We start from the raw sequence: 24,395 nt of genomic DNA, 5'->3' as shown, positions 1-24,395 counted from the left end.
GCTAACCAGGCCATATCATAACAACAGGACCAAGAGCACTGTCAGATAATATCTCTACAAGTCCTGATCACCACTCATGATCTTCCCTCTTGCTTGAATAGCCTTGCAATGGCTTCCTCGGCAGCAGAAAGTGCTGTAAAGCAGATCTGAGACCACTCTTCTACTCAGATACTTTGTAGTTCTACCTCCACCATGGGGAGCTTTCAGCCTCCCTGGCCACAGACCACACAGGCTGTATTGCCTACACCTTTTAGGCTGAAGGCCTGCCTGCCCCTCTCAGCATTATGACAAGCAAATGCTTAGGCTAGTGCTCACCTGCACCAGAAAGGCTGTCAGTAAACGGAGCACTTGGTAGTTTTCTTCTGGCAAATCCTGGAGTGTTTTGCGAACAACATCCACACGTTTCACCTCCTCCACACCTAAAAATAAAGAGAGACAGGACAATCCTCAGCACCCATCTTGATGAAAGCCCTGTTGGCAGTCACAAGGTATCCCATGCATGCCCCCACTAAGACGTCTTTGTCCTTAGCCAGTGCAACATTCAGGGAGTAGCACACTTGTTACAACTCACACTGGAAGCTGACAACATGGCTGTAGAGGCCAAAAGTGAGGAGGGGCTCAGGTAGCTCCCTCAAGAAGGTCTTGAGAATCACAGCAGGGAGGTGGACATCTTCATACTCCTGGAAATCTACAGGCACACCTGAGAAAGCAGAGCAGAGACTCAGTGCTCACTGGCCAAAGCAGCACCTCCTCCAGACAAAGGACAAGACATGATGGTCAGAGCCCAAAACTAAGGAAGGAGTATTTTAAAGAACACAGAATCCTGAAGTACCACATCTTCTAGCAGAGTGGAAAAATATGTCCCAAAATCATATACAAAGCAGTGCTGAATCCAGCACTACATCTTTAGAAGTCATCAAATGAAACATGACTAAGTTTCTTCCTGGTCATCTTCAGTCCCTCCAGTATAACCATAGTAAGACTGTATATCCCACCCCAAGAAACAGGGAAACTTTCAGGAAAAAAAAAAAACAGTAAGGGGAACATAAGTGGGAAGGAATAGGTTTTCCACACAGCAGAAGTATCAGATGCTTCTCCCTTGCAACTCAGGTCATACCCCAAGATGAGTCCTCACCTACAGACCTATCAGAGGAGAGGATCCATGACAGACTAGTTCCAACACAGTTGCAGTTGGACAGTAGTAATTAGGGAATGAGAGGGGCTCTGATGTGTTTGGGCACTCACCCATATTGTATTTTTGCTGGACCTCTTTGACAACCTGCGTATTTGCTGATCTCCGGAAAATCCCCTCTGTATTAAGAGCTGTGAAGTGACAGAAGATGGACAAGAAAAAAAATCAGCCATGTGAGAGTCTCTAAAAATGCTGGCCTTAACAATTATGAATTCATGCTGTGCAGCATTCAGACAGATGTCAACAAGTCCCTTTCTTAGAGTACAACAATTCTTTCTGCTTCCAGTATCAGACAAAGGATACAAAGAGCATTTGGCTACTCTTATACAAGTGGGAGTATGGACTCCTGGAGGAAGGAGGTCTCCTAAGCCCTGCACAATCTCACTTGAAGGATAACTCCCCTAGTTTGGATTTTTACACCCTATTCTAGACCGCTGTTCTTCTTTATCTTACCACAGTCTTCATGGGAGCTTGGACAGAAGAGGTCACTGATAAGGGATTGCAGCTTCCCCAAACACTTACCATGCTCCCGCAAATGAGCAATGGTGTCTCTGACCACCAGAGGAACTGGAGACTGATCAGGGCTCTTCTCCCTGAGACTGCAGCAAGAAACAACAGGTTACACACGACTGGTCCCGCCCTGTATGCAGCCCCCAACTCTTGAAGTTGCCCGCACAAGCTGTACTACATATGATCTTGCTATCGCCATCCCTGGTTCAGCCATTATTCATTCCAGCCTTCTATCCTCTTCACCCATCATGTTACATCATTCACTGGAGCAACTAGGAGCTCATTACTAGACCACAGGAACATTTTTCCATCTTCTGTAAAAATCCCAGCCTTTACATGCCAGGGCAAAGATGGTAAAGGTAGGATGAGAAGGCAAGGATGCTAGCTATGAATGAATCAGGTGAAAGGGGTTACGATTCCTTTTTCCTTTCCCATAGGAACAAGGGCAGAAAGAAGCTGACACATTTTAGCCACCACACTCCTGTGACAGAAGATTTATCAACACAATGGCCATCAGGGAAAACCTTGTGATGCCAAGGTGTTCACTGCCACCCTCACGTTCGATTGTCCAGACCACTTGATAGCTTGGCACTGTTCACCCCTCCCAGGCTACCAACAAACTCAAGCACACAGCACCACAGCAAACACCATCTGGAAATGTTGCACTGAAGCTGGGGAATGTGTTCCCAGACTGCTTCTGAGGATCTGTCTAGCTACACAGTACTGGCTCCTCCTCATTCCCTGGGGAGGCAAAACCACACTCAAAGTTAAAAATATCTTCACCACTTACTCACTATCACCACCCCTTGCCAGTGTCTGTGTTTGCCTGTGTCACTATGCAGGAATAGGGAGTGGGATTCACTACAAGGGTGAACAGAAGTGCTTCTAAAATAGAATTTATGATTTGGAAAACAACTAAGAAACAAACCCACAGCACGGCTCAAAGTAGCATAGTCCTAAAGAGACCTCTGTCAGCCTTCTACACACTTCTTTTGCTAAAAAGGAAGTTTCTAGTGCCATAAAGCTGTCCCTATGGCCCTTATTTTGCTCCTCCCTTAGTGATCCTAAGTTGCAAAAACAATCTAACCCAGGGATCAAGAGGGTGGAGCTGAACTGAGTTAGTCAGGATCTGGACATGAGCACAGAGTTCCTCAGGAAAATTATTAAAGTTTCATAGGAAACTGAACTGCAAGAAATTTCGCAGCTATTTTTGCTGTTGTTCAGTTATAAATACAGTGACCTCATATCAAGCAAGTCAGGGCAAAAGCAACACAGTCCAGAGATACTCACTGCTGTAGGGAGACTCCAAACTGCTGGTTTGGCAGTGGTGGGCGTGGGGGTGTTGGCTTCTGGGGCACTTGCAAAGGTTTCTGCAGGGATCTCAGATATTCATCATACCTGCAGCAAAACACAGACTAGTAAAAAGGCACTCCACCTCCCAGAAAGTGCATGAACCCAGCACTGCACACCCACTGGTAACAGCACCAGACTACTATGGTCGATTACATCTATGTAAAACCAAGACAAGCAGCTCTGGAATACAAGAACAAACATCTGGTTGCCAGAAAAAAAGCAAGGAGAAAAGGAGTATCTATCTGGAATCAAGAGTTGGAGTAGCTGAGTAACAGCGTGGGCAGGAGGCCAGGACAGCACTGCCTGTGATGAGATAGATGCATACGTGGATGTGGGACAGGGAAGCAATCTGGTAGGACTGAGATTATGGCAACTTTGGGAAGCTCCAAAGACAAGCTGAGCAGTGCAAAATGAGCTAAGCAGGTGCCCAGACACAGCAGATGTACACCATGAGCTCCAGGTCAGTGTTAAGGTCAGCATCTTGCATAAAGTCCCCTAAGGGTGAGTGGGAGATGCAGGACTGATGCTCCACTGGAGGAGGATTTTTAACTCAAAGACAGAGCTGGGGACTGGGGCCAAGGACACACAGGAAGGACTATAGAGAGAAAGCATAGTCTTGAAGGCAACTTGTCACCACACCCTCCAAAACCACTGCCTGAGTGGAACAAACTCTTCCTTCCCTTGCCACTCTTTCAAAAAAAGTCCCCTCTCAAAGAGCCCAAAGCAAGTGGGAGACAGGCAGTATTCCTACTTCAGCACTTGGTTTGGGATCCCCAACTGTTCCAGCTTCACATACTCCTCCAGCTCACTAAGGTAATTCACGTAAAAAATCTTCCGTCCGAATTTAAAGCTGAAAAACAAGAGAAAGGTAGATATGTGAGGAATGGGGAAATCCAGTAACAGAACTGACTTCTTACAGAAAAGGAGAGCAAGGGGCTGCAATAAACATCAGTGGGGCAAACAGTAGGTATGGTTGAGCAGCAGAGATGTCACCCACATAGCTCTCCCACTCTATCTATTTTACCAGGAGATGCAAAGACTTTCCAAGATGCAGTAGAAGCCCTAGCAGCAGCAGGCTCCCTAAAATGCTGGGTTTCTCCTTCTGATGTTCAGCAATAGGCTTGAGAAAGTTTTATTCCCAATTATTTCAGAGAGTTATGATTTCAGTATCACAATAAATCAAATATAACTTGGACTGATACTCTCACTTCCTTTTTCACTATTAGCAGAGCCTGCAACTTTTTACTTCTGCTTGGCTGGAGAGAAAATGAGCAGCACAGAGCTACAAACTCTGTAGGTTCCTAAAGAGGTATTTCTGGTGCGTGAGTATTTCTGAGCTCAGAAGTAGGAGGAGATAGAATAAGGTGAGAGACTCCAGGATAGGCTTGGCAGCCTGGGCTCACCTTGTGCCCTTCTGAGAATGCCCCACTGTTCCCCCACAGTGGGAGCATGTGGGTGAGCCTCCTATAGTGCTTCCCTCCTACCTGATCAGAGGCTTGAAGAGTATCAGTAGGGTCTTGATGAACATGGTTGGATGCACAATATACAAGGCTTTGATGTTCTTCTTGTACCTGCCAAGAGAAGCCCAGTAACGACAAACTGAACTTTAAGCAGAGGAACCAACGTTTCCGCAAGACTAAGGCACCCTGGTTGCTTCATCCCTTTTGCACTGGGCATCACCACACCCCAGCACCCATGGCCTCTGCTCTCCCATGCTCTGTAGCTGTATCAGGCCACTCGGCAGCCTTAAGGACATGCTACCCTGTATTCCAAGATTCATCTAAAAGCAGCGAGCAGCCTCACCAGGAACCTACAATTATACCATGAGGCTGACACGCTTGCACCAGGTCCTGGGTTTGCTGCTTGCCTGTTGGCTTAAAGGATGTAACTACAGAAGGAGCTGTTTATCCTGTGATTCAGTCTGCATTAAACAACAATCCACCTCCTTAAGCAGGAGAATAAATGACAGTAAATTATGATCACCAAGCTACACAGGGGGCCTGGGGAAGATCTTCTGTGTCAGGCTACAGAACAGCACATAACATCCTTGCTTGCTGCAGCCTTACTCACTTGCGATCAAATTCCCTGTAGGCATCCCGCAACCAGCTCAGGGATGGCTTGTTCTCACTGGTCAGGCCATGGTGCAGGTACACCAGTGTGTAATCACTCTCCACATACTGGTCTAGTGTGAATTTCAGGTACCTGAGAAGAAAGAACTGACAAAGTCACTTTGTGCTCTGCTACAGAGAGGTTCTTCCTCCCTTTGGGAGTCTTTTTGTGTGCTGTAATAGAGGACTTGCATCTCCAGCAATGGAGGTAAGCACTTGGGAAGTCATGTCCAACTGAAGAAGCTACTGCAGATGGATCTGTCCCCAGGAATCCAGCACCTGAGAATTAGGTCAGATTTAAGAAATTAACAGCAGCCTACTAAGACTCTACTTACTCCAGCAGTTTCACATGATCCAGTTGATGACTTGGAGGCATCCGGCAGGCACTGAACAAAATCACTTTTCTTCCATATTTGTCATCACCTGCAGGTAAAATTCCAGAGATTACAGGGAGTTTAAGGACTTCACTGTGGAAGCAAGGGGTAAATAAAGAATGGGAAACCACCATAACAAGGCAGAAGTCTGGTTTGTCACAGCTGCCACCAAAGCTAAATCTGATTTTCAGCAGTTACCCTGGGCCTAGTGTGGAAGCAGAAACCTGAACACCACGGGCATGGCAAGTCAACAAAAGAGAATGAAGAACAGATTCCCTGCTCCAGCCCTGAAAGGAAAGGAAGGACTGGAAGCCAGGATGCCTCGGGGCACATAGGGATGGAGGCAAGTCCAGAGCAGAGCGCTCAGAGCATTAATCCTGCAAAGCTGTCCCTGGGCAGTGCCCCTGATGCACACGTGTCCAGGGAGGCACAGGGAAAACTGCACCTCACTGGCACAGTTAACTCCTTCCATCCTGCACACAGTCCCAGACTGCTTATAGTCTGGTGCATCTGTTTCTTGCTTCAGCTGAAGCTTAGTCCTGCACACAGAACACAGACCATTTCATACCCTGGAAACCAAGAAATTCTAGACAAAGAGCAGTTCCAGTCACACCCCAAAGATGAGAAGCAAGCATCATCCTAAGTCTCTTCTACAGATTGGCCAAGCAGGGCTGCTGGATTCTCCAGGGGGATTGTAGAACGAGCTCTTCACTGCTTCCTAGATTTTCCATCCACAGAGAGATTTTTCCAGCCAGAGACGGAAGGAGCTGCGAAGTGCAGCACAACAAAGCATTCTTTGTAAAAGCCATGCAGAAAACAGTCCCCATCGCACTGGAACCAAATAACCCATAAAGCGCCGTCATGTCATGGAGGACACTCCCAGCCACCACTTGAGGCTTCAGAGACAACAAGCCAAGTTTTCCCCAAAGCCAGTCTTCAACTGTCAGTGGACTTCTGCCAGCAGAGATCTCAGCCCCATGAACAAAGCCCAAGCAGACACGCATGGCCAAGCTCAGCAGACATGCTGGGAAATAGAGAGATTGGGATGAGCAAGAACCAGGTCACAAATCTTGCGGACATACAGAGTTTGAAGGAAAGTCTGATTCTCTCCCAGACACAGCACCCAATCCATTTCCACAAAGATGACTTCTTTTTAGCAGCAGTGGAGATGAAATTGTTCCTTTAGTGTGAAGGGTTAAAGTCTTCCCACCTTTTTAGCTACTCACCCTGCTCTGAAACCTGTGTTTTCTTGTCAAGCAGAGAGTGCAACGGTGAATGGGGCTATTGATGTTATACTCAACAATACCCTCCTTCCTCCCATATGGTAAACCATCTCGTACGGACCACGGCACAGAAAAGCAGCAAGGATCACTACTTACGCAGGAGAGACCTGCAATACATCACTCCTCTTGAAATAAGTCCTTTTCCCCACGTAGATTTACAATATTCAGATCATGCAGCCATTTTCTCACCTTTGCACAGGCTCTGGCCCTCAACTACCATTTGGCTACACTTGCCACGCAGCAACTGAGGGCTTGGAATAGCAAACCTGATGTTTCTGGGAACACTGCCTGTTAGTACCAGATGACCATTTGGTGCTGCAAATGGCAGCCAGAGAACTCATATACACCAGCCATGACATTAAGATGCCACCAGTCCTCTTTTGCCCCCATCTTGCCAGAACAGATTCTCTTGCTACTTGTTTGCTTCTATTTTCACCCTGCAAGTCCCATTTTCAAGTCACTCACCAGACAACACAGAATTTACCGATGCACACAAGCCAGAAATTCTACAAAAGCTAAGAACACCGCGGCAGCACTAGGTACAGACCAGGAAAGGGGCATAGGCCATCACACTGACATACACATGCGGAGATACGGGGCAATTAGGGAGGACGCATGACCTGGAATGCAGGACTAGGAGAGAGTGATGCAAGGCTCATCTGGAACAACTGGATACAGTCACAGCCAGGCCACAAGACCAACATCACATTGCATATCCCATGGTAGCCCACTCTCTGCCTAGCCCAGAGTTTCTTAGTAGCTTGCTATGAGCTTTAGGGACAGGTCTAATGTAATTGAGTTGTCTAAAAGACTAAGTGCAGGTTACAAAGTCCTGGGCAAGGAATATGGCATATTGTGACTCTTCCCATTGGTCTTGAGAAACTCGTATGTCTCTATCTGAAGGACAAAGGGTCCTGCCTGCACAGAGAACCAAGAAGATGTAGCATTTGAAAATCTGTTGAATTTTATAGTCATGAAAGAGAATGGTCAGAAAGACAACAGATCTTTGCAGATCATACTTAGCTCTATGCTAAATTCAGAACAGGTGATATCTTCAGTTAACTGAGAGGCTTCATTTCACACCAGAGTGAATGGTCTGAGGGCCAGATGCAGACTGCAAGCTTGATCAAGGCAGGCCTTTGTGGTGTGCAGTACAGCACCATGTTTGTGCCATGTTGTAGGTGGCCATACACTCAGTCTCCTGGGCACTGATTCTCAGACCTGACAAGTCACAATTCGGGAACCACATAGCTTAAATAGCTTTCTCTGAAATGACATAAAAGCCTACAGCAGGGCCTAGGCGAAGTCTAGAATCTTATTCCTTATATAGCCTTGGTGAAAATGTCTGGGATCACTGGCAAAGAATAAACAGACAATCCATGATTCTGCCAAAGGGGAGATGGCATGTATCCCCTGGACAATTTCCAGGGCCAAGTACATCAAATATAATCTACAGTGCCCTAGATGACTGAAAAAGGAGTGGCCTGCTTTGCCTTCCAAATCAGAATGAATTTATGCATGAGACCCACAAAGGAACCAGCATGCCTTTTTCTGAGTTCTGGGTTTTGCTCCAGTTTCATCACACTGAGCTCAGCCTGTCAACACAGAAACTTTCAAAACCATCAACTCCCAATCTTGTTTCTACCTGACATATCTGATCAGTCTCCTTGCTCCAGACATGACAAAATCAAAAATTCAGCATTAAAGCTGAACAATCAGTTGCTCCAATTTATAAACAAGAACCTAAAGTCCATTCCACGCATTCTTGTTGGAGGAAACTGCCTCTGCCTCCTACAGAACAGATTCTTATCAGGTTTGATCTTCCCCAGATGCTCCATCCCTTGTACTATTTGCTTTCCTGTTTGCAATATTAATCTTACATACCTAGGTCTTCACCCCTTGTTTGCAATTGCAAACAGCTGAAGTTTCCACTGAACACAACTATAGACCATGAAGTAATCACTTGGCTTCCCAGCCTGCCTCCTACCTCTACCAGATGGGGAATGCTCAATAGCTAACAGCAAACCAATAACCAATTATATACCATCAGTACTCACAGAGCGCCCCAACTTTGTAAGTTCAAACGTTAAAAATATTTTCAATGTACACTGGAATCAAACTACCTCCCTGAAGGATGTAATTCAGATTATTTTGCTTTTAATAACAAAGAGCAAGACAGTAACCAATATCTAAAGCCTCTCCAGCCAAGACAGCTGCTCATCTAAAGAGATATTAACTTGTAGCACTGATGGATATAACCTCCTGAACATTGTTGTGGTACTTTTAAGGCCCGAACTGCTTTTTTCCTCTCACCCGAAAAGCAGCATTTCCAGGGCACTTCTGAGACACGGGGCAAGGAAAATCACTGCTGTGTTTCCAAGCCATGAGTGCAAGGCCAAACTTCTAAAAGGGCTGAAATTTAAATACTGAGGCTAATGTTTCAGACTGAAACCTGCAGCAATACGACCGTATCACAGCAGAAATTCAAATCAAGATGGCAATAATGTCCTGAGACAGGACTATTGAATGAATCTGCACAGCCAACATGGAAAATACATGCCTGGCTTGCAAATCCTGTAATTTACTATTTCTAGGTAAATAGAAATACATCCGTTACATATCCTGAAATATATCCTGTAGCATTTATGTCATAATTTGAGGCAGCCTAACTGCAGTCTAGAGACTCTGCTCATTACTACCTTCATCAGGTAGCCTCGGTTAAGTGCCCACCCTGTTGAAAGATTCAAATGGGGATATCCAAGTACTTTGATACAGAGAGAATGCAGATGGATAAGACTTGCCACCAAAAGCTAGTGTTACTGGTAAAACAGCAGAGTTAACAGAGTTCAGGGTCAAGGAGAGGGCACCACTACAGAATACCGGAACACTACTACGCAAGTTTCACAAAGCTTAGCATGTTTAATCAGAGCCACTGTCAGTAAAAAACCTGTCAAATGTAATTTCAGGTTCCTGCTAAGCTTATGGCACAGCTGGGAAACATTTAAGTATAGTAGATTTTAGTTGCCTTTTGAATTCCAGAGTGGATTTAGCCCTGCAGGAAAAGAAGGTAAGGAGCTCAAAGCAGAAGTATTTTAATACATGGTACCTTCCACCTCGATATTCCCAATATCCAAACACCGCCAGAATCAGAAAGCCTTATGAAGTGAATATAGTTGTAACTGATACAAAATATACTAGAGGGTCAGATTAAGGAGTGCAGAATGGGAGGATGTCTGAGAGTATAGAAAAAGGGGGAAAAGATTCCACATAATGAGGAAATGAGAATCAGCATTTCCATGAATTGTGTGAAGATCTTAGCAAAAGAATTTCACACCAACAGAAGTTTTCATGTACATCGAGAAGCATGAAAGCACCAGCAGCCAAATTATTGAGACTTAGGACTGAAGTCCGGAGAGTATTAACAAATGCTCAGCAAGCACAGGGCAGTCAAGCACGGCCTCGGGCAAACAAGTTACCAGAACACAACATCTCTGCAGCCAAATGGAGAAGAAATAGATAACAGTTGCTTTCAGATGGAGAATCCAGTTTAAGTGCCAGCTGCTTAGCACATGAGTGCAGCAGCAGATCATGTGAAAGAATAGGAAGCAATCCTAGAACAAACTTCCAAAGCACATATAGTAACAGGATAAACTGGAGTTCAAACTGAACTGGTCCAAGCAGGCCACCACCATGACAGGACAGGACCAGGATTTACACTGAGACCCATGAGCCCCGAAGTGCCCAAAGTAAAGCCCACACGCCAAATTTGGCTCAGATGATTCTGCTGTGCCTGAGGCAGAGGTGCAGCCCCCAGACGACAATTTTGTGCAGCCTTTGGACTCCTGAAAAATTGCCAGTGCAGCCTAAGGCTGAGCAAAGTTTGGGCTCCCCTGAGACAGTCCCGCTACAGGCCATGGTCATGCTAAAGGAATACCATGATCTACAGAACCAAACGTTAGTGCCACAAAAAATCTACCTACCTGGTTGGACCCCATCAAGTGCACCCTGGTCTGGAGGAACAGAAAAAAAGTTATAGCAAGCCAAGCTTTGCATCCTTTCCCAGAAAGTAATCATGAGGGTAAAGTTGGAGAGCCTAGCCAGATTGCCACTGGGATGCATCTAGCCGCTGTCTTGCAGCATTCAACGTCATTCCACTTCATGTTTCCCCCATGCTCCTCTCCAAACAGCCTCATCTAACAATTAGAGGCAAAAACAGCAACCTTGATTCCCAGATCTCTTTTCTGAATTTGCAGCTAATTCTGTATAAACAAATTTCTGGCCCTTATTGTAACACCTCCTCTGCCACCAAAAAGGCAACTGCTGTATTGCCACTTTTAAAAAAGGTTAATTGCAATTAATTCTGAAGTCCTCTGAACAACTTCAGAAGTGTACAGAGAATGGCATCATACCACATGAATAACACATCCAACACCCATAGCCTTTTTTTCAAGATTAGTAGATTCTGAATAAAAAATAAACTGCCAATAAAAAAAAAAAAAAAAAAAAAAAAAACAAAAACAAAACCAACGTTCCTCTTGTTTTGGAAGGCATTTATTATCATACCCAGCCCCTTTCCATCACTCTCACAGCTATATACTCAAGAGATCCACATGGGCCTATGAAGACAGGAGCCCTTGCAGAGCAGGGCTCTAGGAAGAAATTCTCCATTCTCTTGGTCTCCCTTAGAAACTTAAAATTCCTTAGATACTCTCCCTTCCCTTGACCTTGCATATCAAAATATGGTGCACAAGCTGGGCTTGCTTTGGATGGACTCAGTTTTACAGAGGCAATTCATCATTTTTTACCATACAAAATATTCTTAAACAGACAAACAAAGTTAAAAGCCAGAAACGACATCCAAAAGCAGCAGAAATGCAGGCAGCCTGTATTAATGGAGCCAGTAATAACATCCCACGCCTGAAGGGAAAAGGACCCTTGTTACCCTTTGCTAATGGGCCTTTGCTGACTCCATTAGCCACCAAAAACACACTGAAGCACACCTTCAATACAAACTGTGTCTGCCACTTCTACCTTTGCCTGCCCAGAGAAACAACAGCTACTGGTGTTCCAAGATTGACATGGGGAAGTAAAATCAATCACCAACACCAAATCATCAGCACTAGTTACAGCTTTGGCACCTGCAGCCACAATGTTTGTTGGGTAGGTTTGGTACCAGATTCACCAATGAAAACAGATTTACTGCTGAAACTACAACTTCAATCCATTAACACAAAAGAAGGTACACTCATAGCTCTCCACCTTGTTTTCCCGCTTCAATAACAGGTCTTACACATATTGGCATCACAGCTTTTCTGCAAGGGCAGCCCCACAGTCTGATAATTAATGGTGTGAGGCAGCAGATTTCCCACAAAACTAGCAGAAACATGCTCTGAGCTTCAACAAAGTTTTGAAATCACTGGGCAGGGATTATATAGCTGGAGTATAAAGTGACAGCCACTTTCCTGACCACTGATACACTATCTTCTACCCTCCATGGCAGTGAGACATTCATATGCCAATATATGTTAAGCCCCCATTTTCTTATCCCAAAAGAAAGCAAGGCAGTTATTGTGTAAAATGGGAATGCTGACAAACCTCATAGCCATAGTTTTGCATATTGACCACAAAGAAGAGATCAGTATTTCAGACTGGGCAACAGAATGAGGAGGGAACACCTTGCCACAGCTGACAAGAGCCCTGCTCTTCCCACACAGCCACAGTATGAACTGCCATCTCCAGAGACCTCCTTCAGATTGTTACTACCTATTGCAATTCAACCTGTGCTAAAATTCAAGGCCAAGACTATGTCACATCTAGTCTGCCTCAACCCCCAAGAAGATGGAAACATCACCTTTGCTATGTAAGAACTGGCAGGAGAACACAGAAACTCTGAACATAACAGAACCTTGGGATAGTTCCTTAACAGCCCTCAACCGGGAGCTTCTGTTTCCTCCGAATGCTGACTGATGTGAGCAAGGAAAAAAACACACTTAGCAGAAGTGGATTGTGCAGTGAAATCAAACTTCCTCTCTTCCAGCTTCTGGCCACATGTAAAGAAGAATTTCACTGCTACGGTACTCACAAAAAGAGGCACTCAGAGTCAAGAAGAACAAACCACACAGAGACCTCTTGAGAGCCTCCGTAAAACACTGCACAAACACACACCTTAAGGCAGCTCTGAAAGCACCAGCAGAGCACCATCATCTTCCTTCAGAAAAGCATCGAGTCCCAGAACCAAAAGAAAGTTTCCTTAAACTAAAATATTGTGATTCCTAGCAATACTCCAGTTCTGAGTACTCCCTCAGGACTGTGGCCTGGATGCCTTTTGCTGTCATCTCTGTGTAACACACCACCACATGGGACAGCAGTGACATGCCTGCTCCTTTCCCACGACAGCCTCTTCCAGCAAGATCCCAGTCCCCAGAAGAGACAGGAGCACAGGGCACAAAGGAGAGTCTCCATGAAACAGCTGCACCATTTTTAAGTGAAAAACAAACCCCAAAAACTTCTTTTCCTAAGAAATTCTGCAAAATATTTTTTTAGTACTTTCCCCTCTTTAGGTCACATAGCCAGACTTTTCAAATCCAGCATGCCTCGAACTGAATCAGAAATTAAGGTCAGCTAGAAAATGAGTGTGCTAACTTATTGTCATCAAAACCGGGCTTTTATTAACACCATGCACACAGCCAGCAAGAAGCAATTACTTTTCTGACCACACAGGATAACACTGGGACCATGGAGTTCAGCCCAAAGATGGGAACCAGCCTTCTACTTTTGTCTCAAAATAGCATCATCATCCCAGAATATATTTTAGCACAGGCAGGAACAGAGTTAGCCATAAGCTTTCTGCTCTGAAGTGCAGAACAGGGAAGAACATGGGACAGAAAGCTAATAAATCAATAGAATTGATGAAACTATCCTTGATCTGCTGCCACTTGCTAATACTTACAAGAGAACTAGGGTAGAGTTATTGTGTTTCAGGCTCAGCATAGCCAGTGTTCATTGCACCTGGAGGTGCTGACAAACAGTTTGTCAGCAGAGCCAGGTCTAACAGTTTCATATTAATCCTCCAGTAAGGTTTTTATTCTCCAGGCTACTTCTAATAGGATTTTTCCAGACTTTCCCAGATTGTTTGCCTCCAACTACAGTCCAGAGAACAGTACCCTGTCTGATATTCTCAACAGTTAAAATTATCAATTGTTGACCCCAAAAAAATTAACGGCTTCCTCCCAGAGCCCAGGTTACACCTCTTTGATCAACTTCATAAATTCTCCTTTCAGGAGACGAGAAACCAGCAAGTTTCAAACCTATATGGCAGCAAATCCTCTTATCTGGAGCTGTGCTCCAGGCTCTCCCAGTGCCAAAAAAGGCACCGCACCACACGCTGTGTGTGGGACCATCACATGCTTTCAGACACATCAGCTACCGGTGAAAATTGGCCAGCAAGAGCCAAGAACAGAAGCTTCTCTGAGCTGTTCCTGCACTATACAGACACTGCAGGGACACAGAGCTCACTTGGAATACAAATTCAAACCACAACGGGGAAGAGTTTAGAATGCAGGCACGGCTCCCAGTCAGCCACCATCTCTCCCCGGAATCTTTTCAGGAAGCTGGCTAATTCTTCATTTGCTACCCTAGACCATGTCCAACAGCTGCTGACACACACCTCCACTGGAGTGAGACTCCATTCAGAGGGCTTGTCAAAGAAAAAACCACTTTACCTTGGAAAAGAAATCCTGCAGAAACAGTGGTGTTTATGCCAGCAGGCAGCAGACAAAGTATATCCTTGGCTTGGGCTGACATTCCACTCTTATCAATGTCTCTGATCTAAACTTTGCTAAGCACTTTGTCTGAAGCTTAGTCTAAAGCTGACAACTGTATCATTTAACTCACCCTATGCCAGAGTCCTCAAACACCAATTACCTCTGCCATTTGCATTCCAAATATTCTGGTCATTACCACTGAAATGGTGGAGTCCACACATCTGTCCCTTTCCAGTTTCAGCAGCAGGGAGACCAGAGTGCAGACCTCTATAAACCCCAGTCCTGAAACTCCAGCTCAAGGGAAAAGAAGCTTAGTAACACATTTGCAAATAAAAACATTTCTGGCAAATCTGGTCTGTCAAACTGAGCAGAAGACAAAAAACAACAAGGTTTTGAGTCTGCCATTATTATTTTGTTCCACAAAAGATGGAACATGAGAGATCAGGAAAAAGAAAGCTCATTTGAGAAAATTGCCCAGATGAGAATGATATCAAGACACCTCTTATCAAAGTAAGTGCCTGAGACTCTTTCCTTTGTGGCCAAACTCTGCTGCAGAACAACCCTGAATCAGGAGGACTCCAGCTTGTGCCTCTGCTTCCTTGAAAATTCACACCTGGGGCAGAGATGGCAGTAGGAGGACTAGGAGGTGGCACTAGGAGGGCTAGGAGGTGGCTATAGATAGCCAAGCAGGAAGTGTGAATCAAGTCACAACAGGTTGAAGAGCCGCTTTTTTTTAAAAAAAAGGCAAGGAACACAAGAAAAACTGGCCTTACCCTTCACTCAGACTCACCACAGGAACCTCAAGAATACCCCCAAAACTCTTTCTTATGGAGGTTCCAGCAGTATATCACCAAGGGTTAGTGTAAGACAAGAAAACACAAAAAAAATGCAAATGCTTGTGACCCTGAATGAACAGGTGTTTCCTTGAAGTGGAACACAGGCCTATTCCCCCTATTTCAGATTTCTGTACATGTTATTTCTAGATAGGATGGCAAACTCTGGCCATTCAAATACGAGAGAAGCCACCTACTGAGGATTACTCAGTCAGCTGAGGACCTTACAGCTGTATTGCTTAAGTAGCCAATTTCTCTGGCATTTTCATGCAAAAACCACTTTTGTGCTCAGGATGTAGTAAAGGGCCATATCTAAAACAATTCAGCAAAAGCAACTGAGTCCTGCTAATAATATAATCAAGATAGCAAGAGCCAAAAAGGAACTCAAGTTTAGCTGAAGTCAATGGAAAATTACACATATCACAAACATTCAAGAACTTTGGTGCTCCTTCTCTTCACAGTGGCACCTGTCATTGCCACTTGGGCCTGGAAAACAGCAGATGTCCCCAAATTAGAAAGCAGATTCCCCCTATTAGAAAAGCCCTTCCTCAGCCCAGCTGCAAAGACATCAAAGGAGAAAACAGAAAGGTTCCTACCTGCTACTTCCACAATGTGGTGCCTGGCGATATCATAGTAGGGATCGTCCCACTGCAGGTGAGTGACAGGCTCAGGGGAGCCTTTGGAGTCGTCTGCACAAAGTACAAGAAACAAGCAATCAGAAGAAGAGATCTGGAGCGCACTGGCAAATACAAAGAGATAGAGGTATAAGAAAAAATGGCACTTCTACATGAGAGGGACAAACGTATGCAACTGTACACCTTGAAAACGCACTTTTGAAATTCTGAGGGGACAAGAGCAGCAATGACTTCAAAAGAGTCCTGTCAGTCCTACGAGGTCCATATGCATCCCTCAGAATGCACACTCTCTCAAACAACTGCTCAGATACCTCACAATTATTCACAAAGACAAAACCCAAGGACACCATAATGGCTTTTCAGAAAAGGAGGATCTTAACATAGTCCCTTGATGGATGGCCATCCTGTATGTCCTTGAGCTAATTTTCCTGACCTCTTTGGCCAGCAGTTCATAGCACAGGATTTCAGAGCAACAACTCAGATCTCCAGCCCCACCTCCCAGACGGAAGTTTGAAACCAGTCCAGTGCTAAAGGCCTAACTCTCCTGCAAGAGGCCACAGTGGAGGACACTCAAGGATTTACAGCACATCTGTACTTTCAGCACCAAAATGTAGCCAAGCACAGGACTGACAAGAGCATGTTTACACCAGCTGGCTCTGCACTTTTTAGTGCTGTTCAATACTGAGCCTGATTCACTTGGGTGTGGTGCAAGTTTAATGTGTCTATAAAGCTTTTAAATGGAACTGAGGCTCTCTATATATGCAGATATGACCACGAAGCTGCATGACAAACAACTGCTTTTCAGCCAAAACCCAGATCCCAAACAAGCAGGATACTTACCTGATTTGGGAAAAGCAGGGGCTTCATCTGCTGGCCAATTCTTATCATCTATGGAGGCCAGTTTGAGCTGGCTGAGGGACTGGTTGGTATCATCCAAGTTCAGATCATCCTGAAGCTCCGAGAGTGGGTCTGTAGCCATGGTTCCCAAGTACCACACTTTATTTTGCAGTGTCTAGAACAAGGACTGCACAGATTGTTAGGTGAGACACGGAGATCACAAATTTGCCTCCCCACAGAGGCGCTTCCTCTTCTCACTGATTTTTCCCCAATACTCCCTTATCTTTACTTATCCAGAGATTATGCTCCCCTCCCCCTTAATACCAGCAGGAACTCCTCCTCCTTCTCCAAGCCCAGGGACGACATGTCAGATTCTTCCATGTCAATAGCTACCAGAGGCCATCAAGAGCTGTATCAACCCTCTCAACGAGTCTCTGCTCACCACAGCTCTGGACAGAAGAGTTTTTCTCTCCTGAAACAGAAGCAGCACCAGGACGCTGCGGAAGGCGACAGGCTGCACCAGCCCCTGCCTGATACACTCCCTGTACGGCTCTGAGCTCCCCCTCCCTCTGAACAGCTGGCACAAAGCCCGGCTGTTTCCACAGTTGGCCCAGTGCTGGAAGCTTTCCCAACAATCACCCCTCCTCCTTCTCCCCATAATGGAGAGCCAGAGCTCTCAACAACACTGAAGTGGGTGCTTCAGTGTGCTGGGATCTGAACAGAGAAGTGAACAGCTCCTTAAAACAGGAATTTTTTAGGCTGAGCTAGTAAGACAGGGAGAAGAACACACATACAACCCCCATCTCCTTTCAGCATCACCCAGTAAATCCTTTCTTCTACATAACAGCTAGCAGCAAGGAATCATCTCTTTCATTGAAAGCCATACTGCCTGAATATTTTTCACCAAGCACACCATAATACTGAGGAGACCAACGAATTAAGAGAGTCCAAGAAACAGACAGCTCAGTGCATTTGCTGTTGTTTGCAAATATTTCTCACTCTCATCTGAAGCAGAAGATACAGTAAACCTGGGACTGAGCTAGCACAGCATACAGGACCTCCTAAGAGTACCAACTCTTAGGGACAATGCCTGGGAAACAGCTGTTATCCTCTGAATTCAGTGTCCTGGAAGTAAACAAGGACACATTAAAAACGATAGCTATGTAGATCTGGATTGCTCACACAGACCACATGGACAATAATTCAGTGGTCAGCAGGCAGAAAGCCAAGAGGAACTGTAGAAAAACACACTGACACCTCGCATCAGCTAGAATCTCTGTAACACTGTTTCACAGAGATGCTTGTGCTTATTTTGCATTATGAGGAAAGCAAAGGGTTCAAAGATGATCTGAGGAGGCACAACATCTTAGTGTGAAAAGTATATTCACTGTAAAGCTATTTTCTTTAGCAGAATGGAGAGGGGGCAACGATGTTTTGCATCGTCCATCCCTAGAGCTTGGATGTGTATATTCATCCAGAGAAAACAATGAAACAGTTACTGAGACTGAGCACAGAGGACAAAACCTGTGAGAGACTGAGCCCTGGAAGGTGTCACATCCACGTTCAGGTCTATACTTGTCACCAAGCTTGGGGATGCATTTTGAGAGCACAGGAAATTGGATAGTCAGTGTTTTTCCTCTCCATCTGGGTCATTCCAAGCTTATCACTTCCTGTCCTCCCTTATCTGCTACTCACCGGTTTACCAGTTTTCACCTCTCTGGGACTCCCAAAGGACTGGAAGCTATTACTAATCAAATGCAATGTTTCCCAAAATATGAAAGAGCATGACATATACAGGCAGCAAGTCACATCAGACACACAGGGTCCCACCACTGCAGCCATGCAAAGACCCAAGCAAAATTATTCCCTGCCCTCTGGCAAGGGCTGCCAGAGCTGCCTGACTTCCTCTGATCTTGACAGGCCAAGGAGCAAGAAATCAGGTTCCCTAGCACCATGAGCTCATGCTGGAACCACGAAGCAGTGGAGCCAAAGGACAAGGACTCCCCACCCCTAGCAGCTGATCTGATTTCTATGGTAACAGCAGGCACCGACTCCTATGACTCAGCGAGCTTAAAGCATTTCCTACAGGAGCTCAGCAGCCCCAAAAGCCAGTACTCCATGCAGAGGAAGCATCCATGGCTCCCTAGGGCAGCCTCTCAGCATTCACAGCTCTCAGGGACTTTCCGGCCCTGGTGGGTACAGAGGACCCACGTTCGACTGCTGCCATCCACTGAGATGCCTTTCATGGGAGATTCTTGGGGATGCCCGGTAGCAACAATTTCTCCAAAGCCAGCTCATGAAACGTCTGGGGTCCAAATCCCCCCACGGAGCAGTGATGGTACTGCCACAGGGCCAGCAAGTCACCTTGTTCCTACACAGATCACCACTTGGCTTCACAGTCAACTTGCAGCACTCGTCCAGAGACAGAAGAGCTGGTTATTAAACAGCACTGGGGGATTTCCCCTGAGGCATAAAATTAATCTTAGTGTGGCACCATGTGGAAGAAGGAAGTTAATAGGAGCCACACTGGAAAAAGAGCCCAGCAGATAGTGCTCTTGCCTTACCCCTTGGAAAAACAGACAAGGCTCTCCAGATAGCTTCATGTGGTTTTCACAGCCTGCTCCACTGCTTGGCTCTAGGTTAGTGCTCCATGGTGTTAATGGAAAGAGGATCCAGACCAGAAGACCTCTTAGATTTCAGGTCCTTCTTGTGAACCAGACTGTAGCACCCAGAGAGTCCCAGAAGGTTTTGCAGAATTTTCTCCAGCCCTTTCGCAACATGCAAAAGGCAAAAGCACGGGGTCTCACATCAGATAACCATACAGCAGTTTAGGACATATAATCCTCTAAATGCTTGGGAACTAGTAGGCTCTGAGAAGGAGAGAACTTGAGTTAGGATGTAAAAAACTGAAGAAACTGTAAGAAATTGAGGCTCTTCGTATAAGGATACACATTTCATTTCCCAACAATGCAGCTGCATGAGATATTTCTCTGTGTACTCAAAAACGATCCATAAGGATCTGTCATTAAGCAGAAAGTCCATATGTATCATGGTGACATGGCTGTTAAAATGGGTGAAGTGTTTGTTAAAAACATTTCATGCTTTTTAACACTAAAAGAGCATTTCAACAGATTTAACTCAGTTTAAAAACTGCACCTGTTTTACATAAATGTCATGACAAGATGCAAGCGGTACACTCCATATAGCAAGTAATAAGATAAGAAAAAATACACAACTGGATTTAAAAAACAAAAACTCTAGCCAAACATTTAAAAACTAAAGAATCACACATGGCAGCAGAAGCACTTACTTACTGCCAGGCTCTAAAGAGCCAACAGCTTCCTTTTTTCTCAAGTATTTGAGTATGTTTTCTGCAACTACACTGCACCTGAACACTTGCTGTTTGATAAAAATTAACTTTCCTAGATAAGAGAGACGTGATGGAGAACAGCACATTCTGCTAAAGGAGAGAACTCAGCCCATTAAAATACAATTTTCACACAAATTCTGAGCTGAAGATTCCTTATACAAGATCCAGAATTTAGCCATGGAAGACCATTCACTTAAATCTAGGAAATCTTGGTAGCTGCTGTTCATGCAAACTATTTTTTCCTGCAATTTGAGTTTCACTATTTTTCTACCACTTCTTTCTAAGATACACTTGGTTGGTAATTTCCTTTTCCTGTTTTTCTTGCAGATGTACTATTAGTTCAGAAGTGAATTACACTTCAAAATATGTCCATGCATATATCACCACACCCTGGAGCTGTACATACAATAAAGAATTACAAAAGCAAAGTGGCCTCTTTTTCCATGCCAGCTGAACAAGCAATGGTCAGATGCAATGCAGTCCAGTTCCGGGATTATTTTTCTGACTCTGCTGCCAACCACACCTCCTCTCAGCTTCGATTTACTTGTACATTTGTTATTGCCCATTTGTCTCTTTTTCTGTACACATCAATCAAGTCCTTGCACTTTGCTACAGTGTTAAAAACAAGCACATCACAAGAAAAGGGAGCAGTTACCCAGCAGCAGACCTTCAGAGTACTCACGTGCATGAATGAACTCCAGAACTAAGACTCACCCACAAAGCCCACCCCCCGTCTTCCCTCACATCAAGACTGATGATACCACCGAGAGCATCACTACTCTGGTACTACCCTGAAAGAACGTAGAGGACAAGGGCCAGATCTTGTCATGGCTCACCAGGAGCAGTTAACGCAGGACAGAAACACTATTGCTCAGGGAAGTTCTTTGGTCCGTCATTATTCCAATAGCTTTTTAGTTGTGCAGCCTTCCTTCCTCAGTCACCTCAATCCGTTTGCTGAAGGCCACCTCCGTGCCCGCTGGAAATCCACCCTAGCGAGCAGTCAACCTCCCCTTACAGGTTCTCTGCAGGGTCTGAGGGCAAAAGCGCTCAACTCTCCAAGCGTTCTCTCCGGAGCTGCTGCACAGTACAGAGGCTGCTCTCAGTGCCGTGCAGGACCCACCCAGGATTCCCATGTGAGGGAGGCAGTGGGGCACACACAGCCTCTTCACCCCCTCCATCACATATCCCTTCTCTCCCGTTCCGTTCGACTCATCTCCTGCGAGACCCTTGAGCCAACCTCAAGATTGCTTACGAGGCTCACAGATTTGATATTTACACTGTTTAAAACAAAGGTCCCCTAGTACCCGCCCCCTGCCTGAAGGCAGGACAAGAACCAGCCCCTGCTGCTGGGCACCTGGGTTAATGGCAGCCAGGCCCGCCGCAGCCGCCGAGGTCGGGAGCAGCCAGCAGCACGGCCCGGCGGCCCCGCTCCGGCGGCGCCTGCACCGCCAGCACCGATCAGCGGTGACCAGGATCCCGTGGGCTGCCGGCCCCGGCTCTCCCCGCCCAGGTCCCCACGGTGCTTCACCAGCCGCGCACCGCGGGCGAACCGAGCCGCGCCTCCACACAGGGCGAGCCCGGCAACACCCCGGCGGAGCGCTCGGGGCTCCGGGCCCAGCCCCGGCCCGCTCAGCCTCAGCCCCAGCCCCGCTCCCCCGCCCCGGCAGCACCAGGACAGGCCGCCGGGCCCCGCTGCTGCACGCAGGGCCTGGCCGCGCTCCCCGGGCACCCCAGGCCGCCCCGCCGGTGCCGGTACGTACCTGCCGCGCCGCCGCCCGCCGAACACCGCCGCCCCCCGGAAGCGCGGCCTCACCGCCGCGGGAACCCGCCCCGCCCCGCCCGCCGCCGGTCGCCGTCCGGGCGCGTCCGCCGCTCCCTCGCAGCGTTCCGGCGGTACGGAGCGCCCGAGGCCGAGGGGCGGCTGCGGAGGCGCGGGGGTCCCGGGCCGCCCCCGCAGGCAGAACCCCTCGTAGGTGCGTGCCGCGGCCCAGAGTGGGTGGGATGAGCGGCCCGGCCTTCCCGAGCGTCGGGTTTACGCCTTCAGCCGTCCCCAGCATGTGTGCGCCCTGCAGCCCCTGCGGGACGGCGGTCCGGACCTTGCGTCGCTTTTAGGAGCTACCAGTCGAGAAAAGAGCGTGTCGCCCTGTTTTATGCCAGTCATGACGATACCTCCTAAAAATACTGCTCGTGAAACACTAGGAATGCTGCAGGGATACTGTCTATGATGAGAAATCAGAGATTTGTCCCTCTTCCCCAATTTAAAAGGAAAAAAGATCATAAAAGTAATAGTTCTCATGGCAGGGCCTCAGGATTATTGCATAGCAGAGTATCCATCTCCATCGTTCATCCTCCTCTTATCCAGTAGCAATCATATCAGCCAGCGTTAATTCACCCATCGTGCCTTTGTGTTTGTGCAGGGGATCCCGAGGTCCCTAGGATGGTAGCTGATGAAACCACAGTCCTCAATGACCCTGTTAGCAGGCTGTCCACCAAACATTTCCACAGGCTGCCAGAAGCTTCCAAACATAAGCCATGACAAGCCAGGGTGCTGGAGACTGAGAATCAGCATGTTGAGCCCATCTCAACAATTACGACCAGTGGCAAGTGCCAAGAAAAATTTGATAAGGGTGTGGATCCCAGATCTGCAGCAGAAAAAGTGGAAATGGGACAGAAGGCAGCAAGTCCTGGAAACCTGGTTCTGTTGTCTCACTCAAGGAGGGTTTGATTCAGTGCTTCCTTGGTTGGCAAGCCATGCAAGGTGCATGCTCTGGCCAGCCCACTCCAGAAGTGCCTGCAGGACTGTGGTGTCAGGGCAACTAGGCAGGAACCCCAGAAGCCCAGTCCAACAGAAGGAGAGACTGTAGAACTTTGTTAAAAGGAGAGGAAAGCTTCCAAAAACTTCACACTGGCATCCCCAGAGCATGGGGGAAAGGGCTCACTGGAGGGGCCTGAGTGGCAGGAGGAGTATACAGAGCTGGTGGAGGATTATTCTGGCAGCCCAGGCCTGCCACTAAAAGCCCTGTCCCAAAAGGAGATGATCAAGCACAGGTGGTGCTCCAGGGAGTATGATAAAGCCTTCCTGTGGCTCTGCCACCCCAAGAAGCACCGCTTTGTCCACCCTGCCCACAAGCCCTTCCTGCACACAGTGTGTGGCAAGAGCTATAGTTCAGAGGGGAGCTTCAAGGCCCACATGTTGACCCACAGGGCTGTGTGACCATTCCAGTGCACCCAGTGTGACAAGGCTTGCTGCCTCAAATGAGACTTGCAGGAGCACCAGGTTCTGCACACTGGCCGGCACCCCTTGTCCTGCCAGCAGTGTGGCAAGGCCTTTGTGCACTGGCTCTCTCTCCACATGCCCAGCTGGTCCCAAGGGGTGCCAGTGTGATATGTGGGTATCACCTGGCCAACCCCAGCTCCTTGTGCAACCACATGTGCCTGCACATGGGGGAGTGCACTTTCAGCTGCGAGCAGTGCAGCAAGTCCTACACCCTGGCCACTAAGCTGTGGTGCCATCAGAAATCCCACCTGGCTGGCAAGCCCTGCAAATGCAAGCTCTGTGGCATGGGCTACACCCTTCCCCAGAGACTTGGACACCATGTGCTCACCCACAAGGTGGGAAAGGACTCTGAGGAACTCGCCATTGCGGTGACCTACCCCAGGAAGCAAGAAATTCACCACAGAGGAAGAGCCAGCAGGAGGGGATTGTCACAGAGCCCCCCTGCTCATGGTGGAGGTGCTGAGGCCAGCAAGTGAGGCTGAGCTGCTGATCACAGCCAGCAGCCCTGCATTGCTGCTTACCGGTCTCAAGGTGGACCCCAGGTCCTGGGGCACATGGGAGAAAGGGCATGTGTCCATCAGCAAAGGACATAATCAAAATCATCCTTTGAGCATGAGGACAAATGGATTATGATGTAGGCTGAGGCCTCACTGAGTGACATGGTCATCATCCAGGAGGGGATGAGCTTTGGAGCAGTGGCAAAAGTGGTAGAGGTCAAGACAGATACCTGGCTGTCCCAACATGCCCTGGCTGATCTTCTTCTATACCTATTAAATGAGATAAAAAACCAAAACAAAACCTATATCTCTCATCTCTGTGTTAGCAACAAGGCCCTGTGGCTCAGCCCCAGGCAGAATTAG

The 24,395-nt window shown here is 46.9% G+C and overlaps 2 protein-coding genes across 8 annotated transcripts in view; one reads left to right on the top strand and one right to left on the bottom strand.

The window, feature by feature from the left end:
- Window positions 1–22,067, bottom strand: part of ARHGAP1 (Rho GTPase activating protein 1) — a 25,955-nt gene extending 3,888 nt beyond the window's left edge. Inside the window, exons 1-13 of one of the 7 annotated variants that reach the window (XM_069017304.1) lie at window positions 21,095–21,496; window positions 19,453–19,758; window positions 16,892–17,075; window positions 16,013–16,105; window positions 5,499–5,586; window positions 5,126–5,257; window positions 4,540–4,626; window positions 3,807–3,905; window positions 2,993–3,100; window positions 1,715–1,791; window positions 1,246–1,323; window positions 572–700; window positions 316–419 (exon numbers count right to left, since the gene is read on the bottom strand). In XM_069017304.1, the coding sequence (XP_068873405.1) occupies window positions 316–419; window positions 572–700; window positions 1,246–1,323; window positions 1,715–1,791; window positions 2,993–3,100; window positions 3,807–3,905; window positions 4,540–4,626; window positions 5,126–5,257; window positions 5,499–5,586; window positions 16,013–16,105; window positions 16,892–17,030 (1,134 nt within the window). In that variant the 5' untranslated portion in view covers window positions 17,031–17,075; window positions 19,453–19,758; window positions 21,095–21,496. The other 6 variants (XM_069017306.1, XM_069017309.1, XM_069017307.1 and 3 more) reach the window with 6 other exon arrangements.
- ZNF408 (zinc finger protein 408) lies at window positions 21,621–24,395 on the top strand. The gene is given in 8 exon segments (XM_069018737.1): window positions 21,621–21,722; window positions 21,769–22,227; window positions 22,624–23,612; window positions 23,614–23,640; window positions 23,642–23,907; window positions 23,910–23,972; window positions 23,975–24,037; window positions 24,040–24,395. Coding segments are annotated over 8 exon segments (2,325 nt in total).

The sequence above is a fragment of the Aphelocoma coerulescens genome, chromosome 5 (genome assembly GCF_041296385.1).
Source record: "Aphelocoma coerulescens isolate FSJ_1873_10779 chromosome 5, UR_Acoe_1.0, whole genome shotgun sequence".
Lineage (NCBI taxonomy): Eukaryota > Metazoa > Chordata > Aves > Passeriformes > Corvidae > Aphelocoma > Aphelocoma coerulescens.
This window is presented reverse-complemented; position numbering and strand designations above follow the sequence as displayed.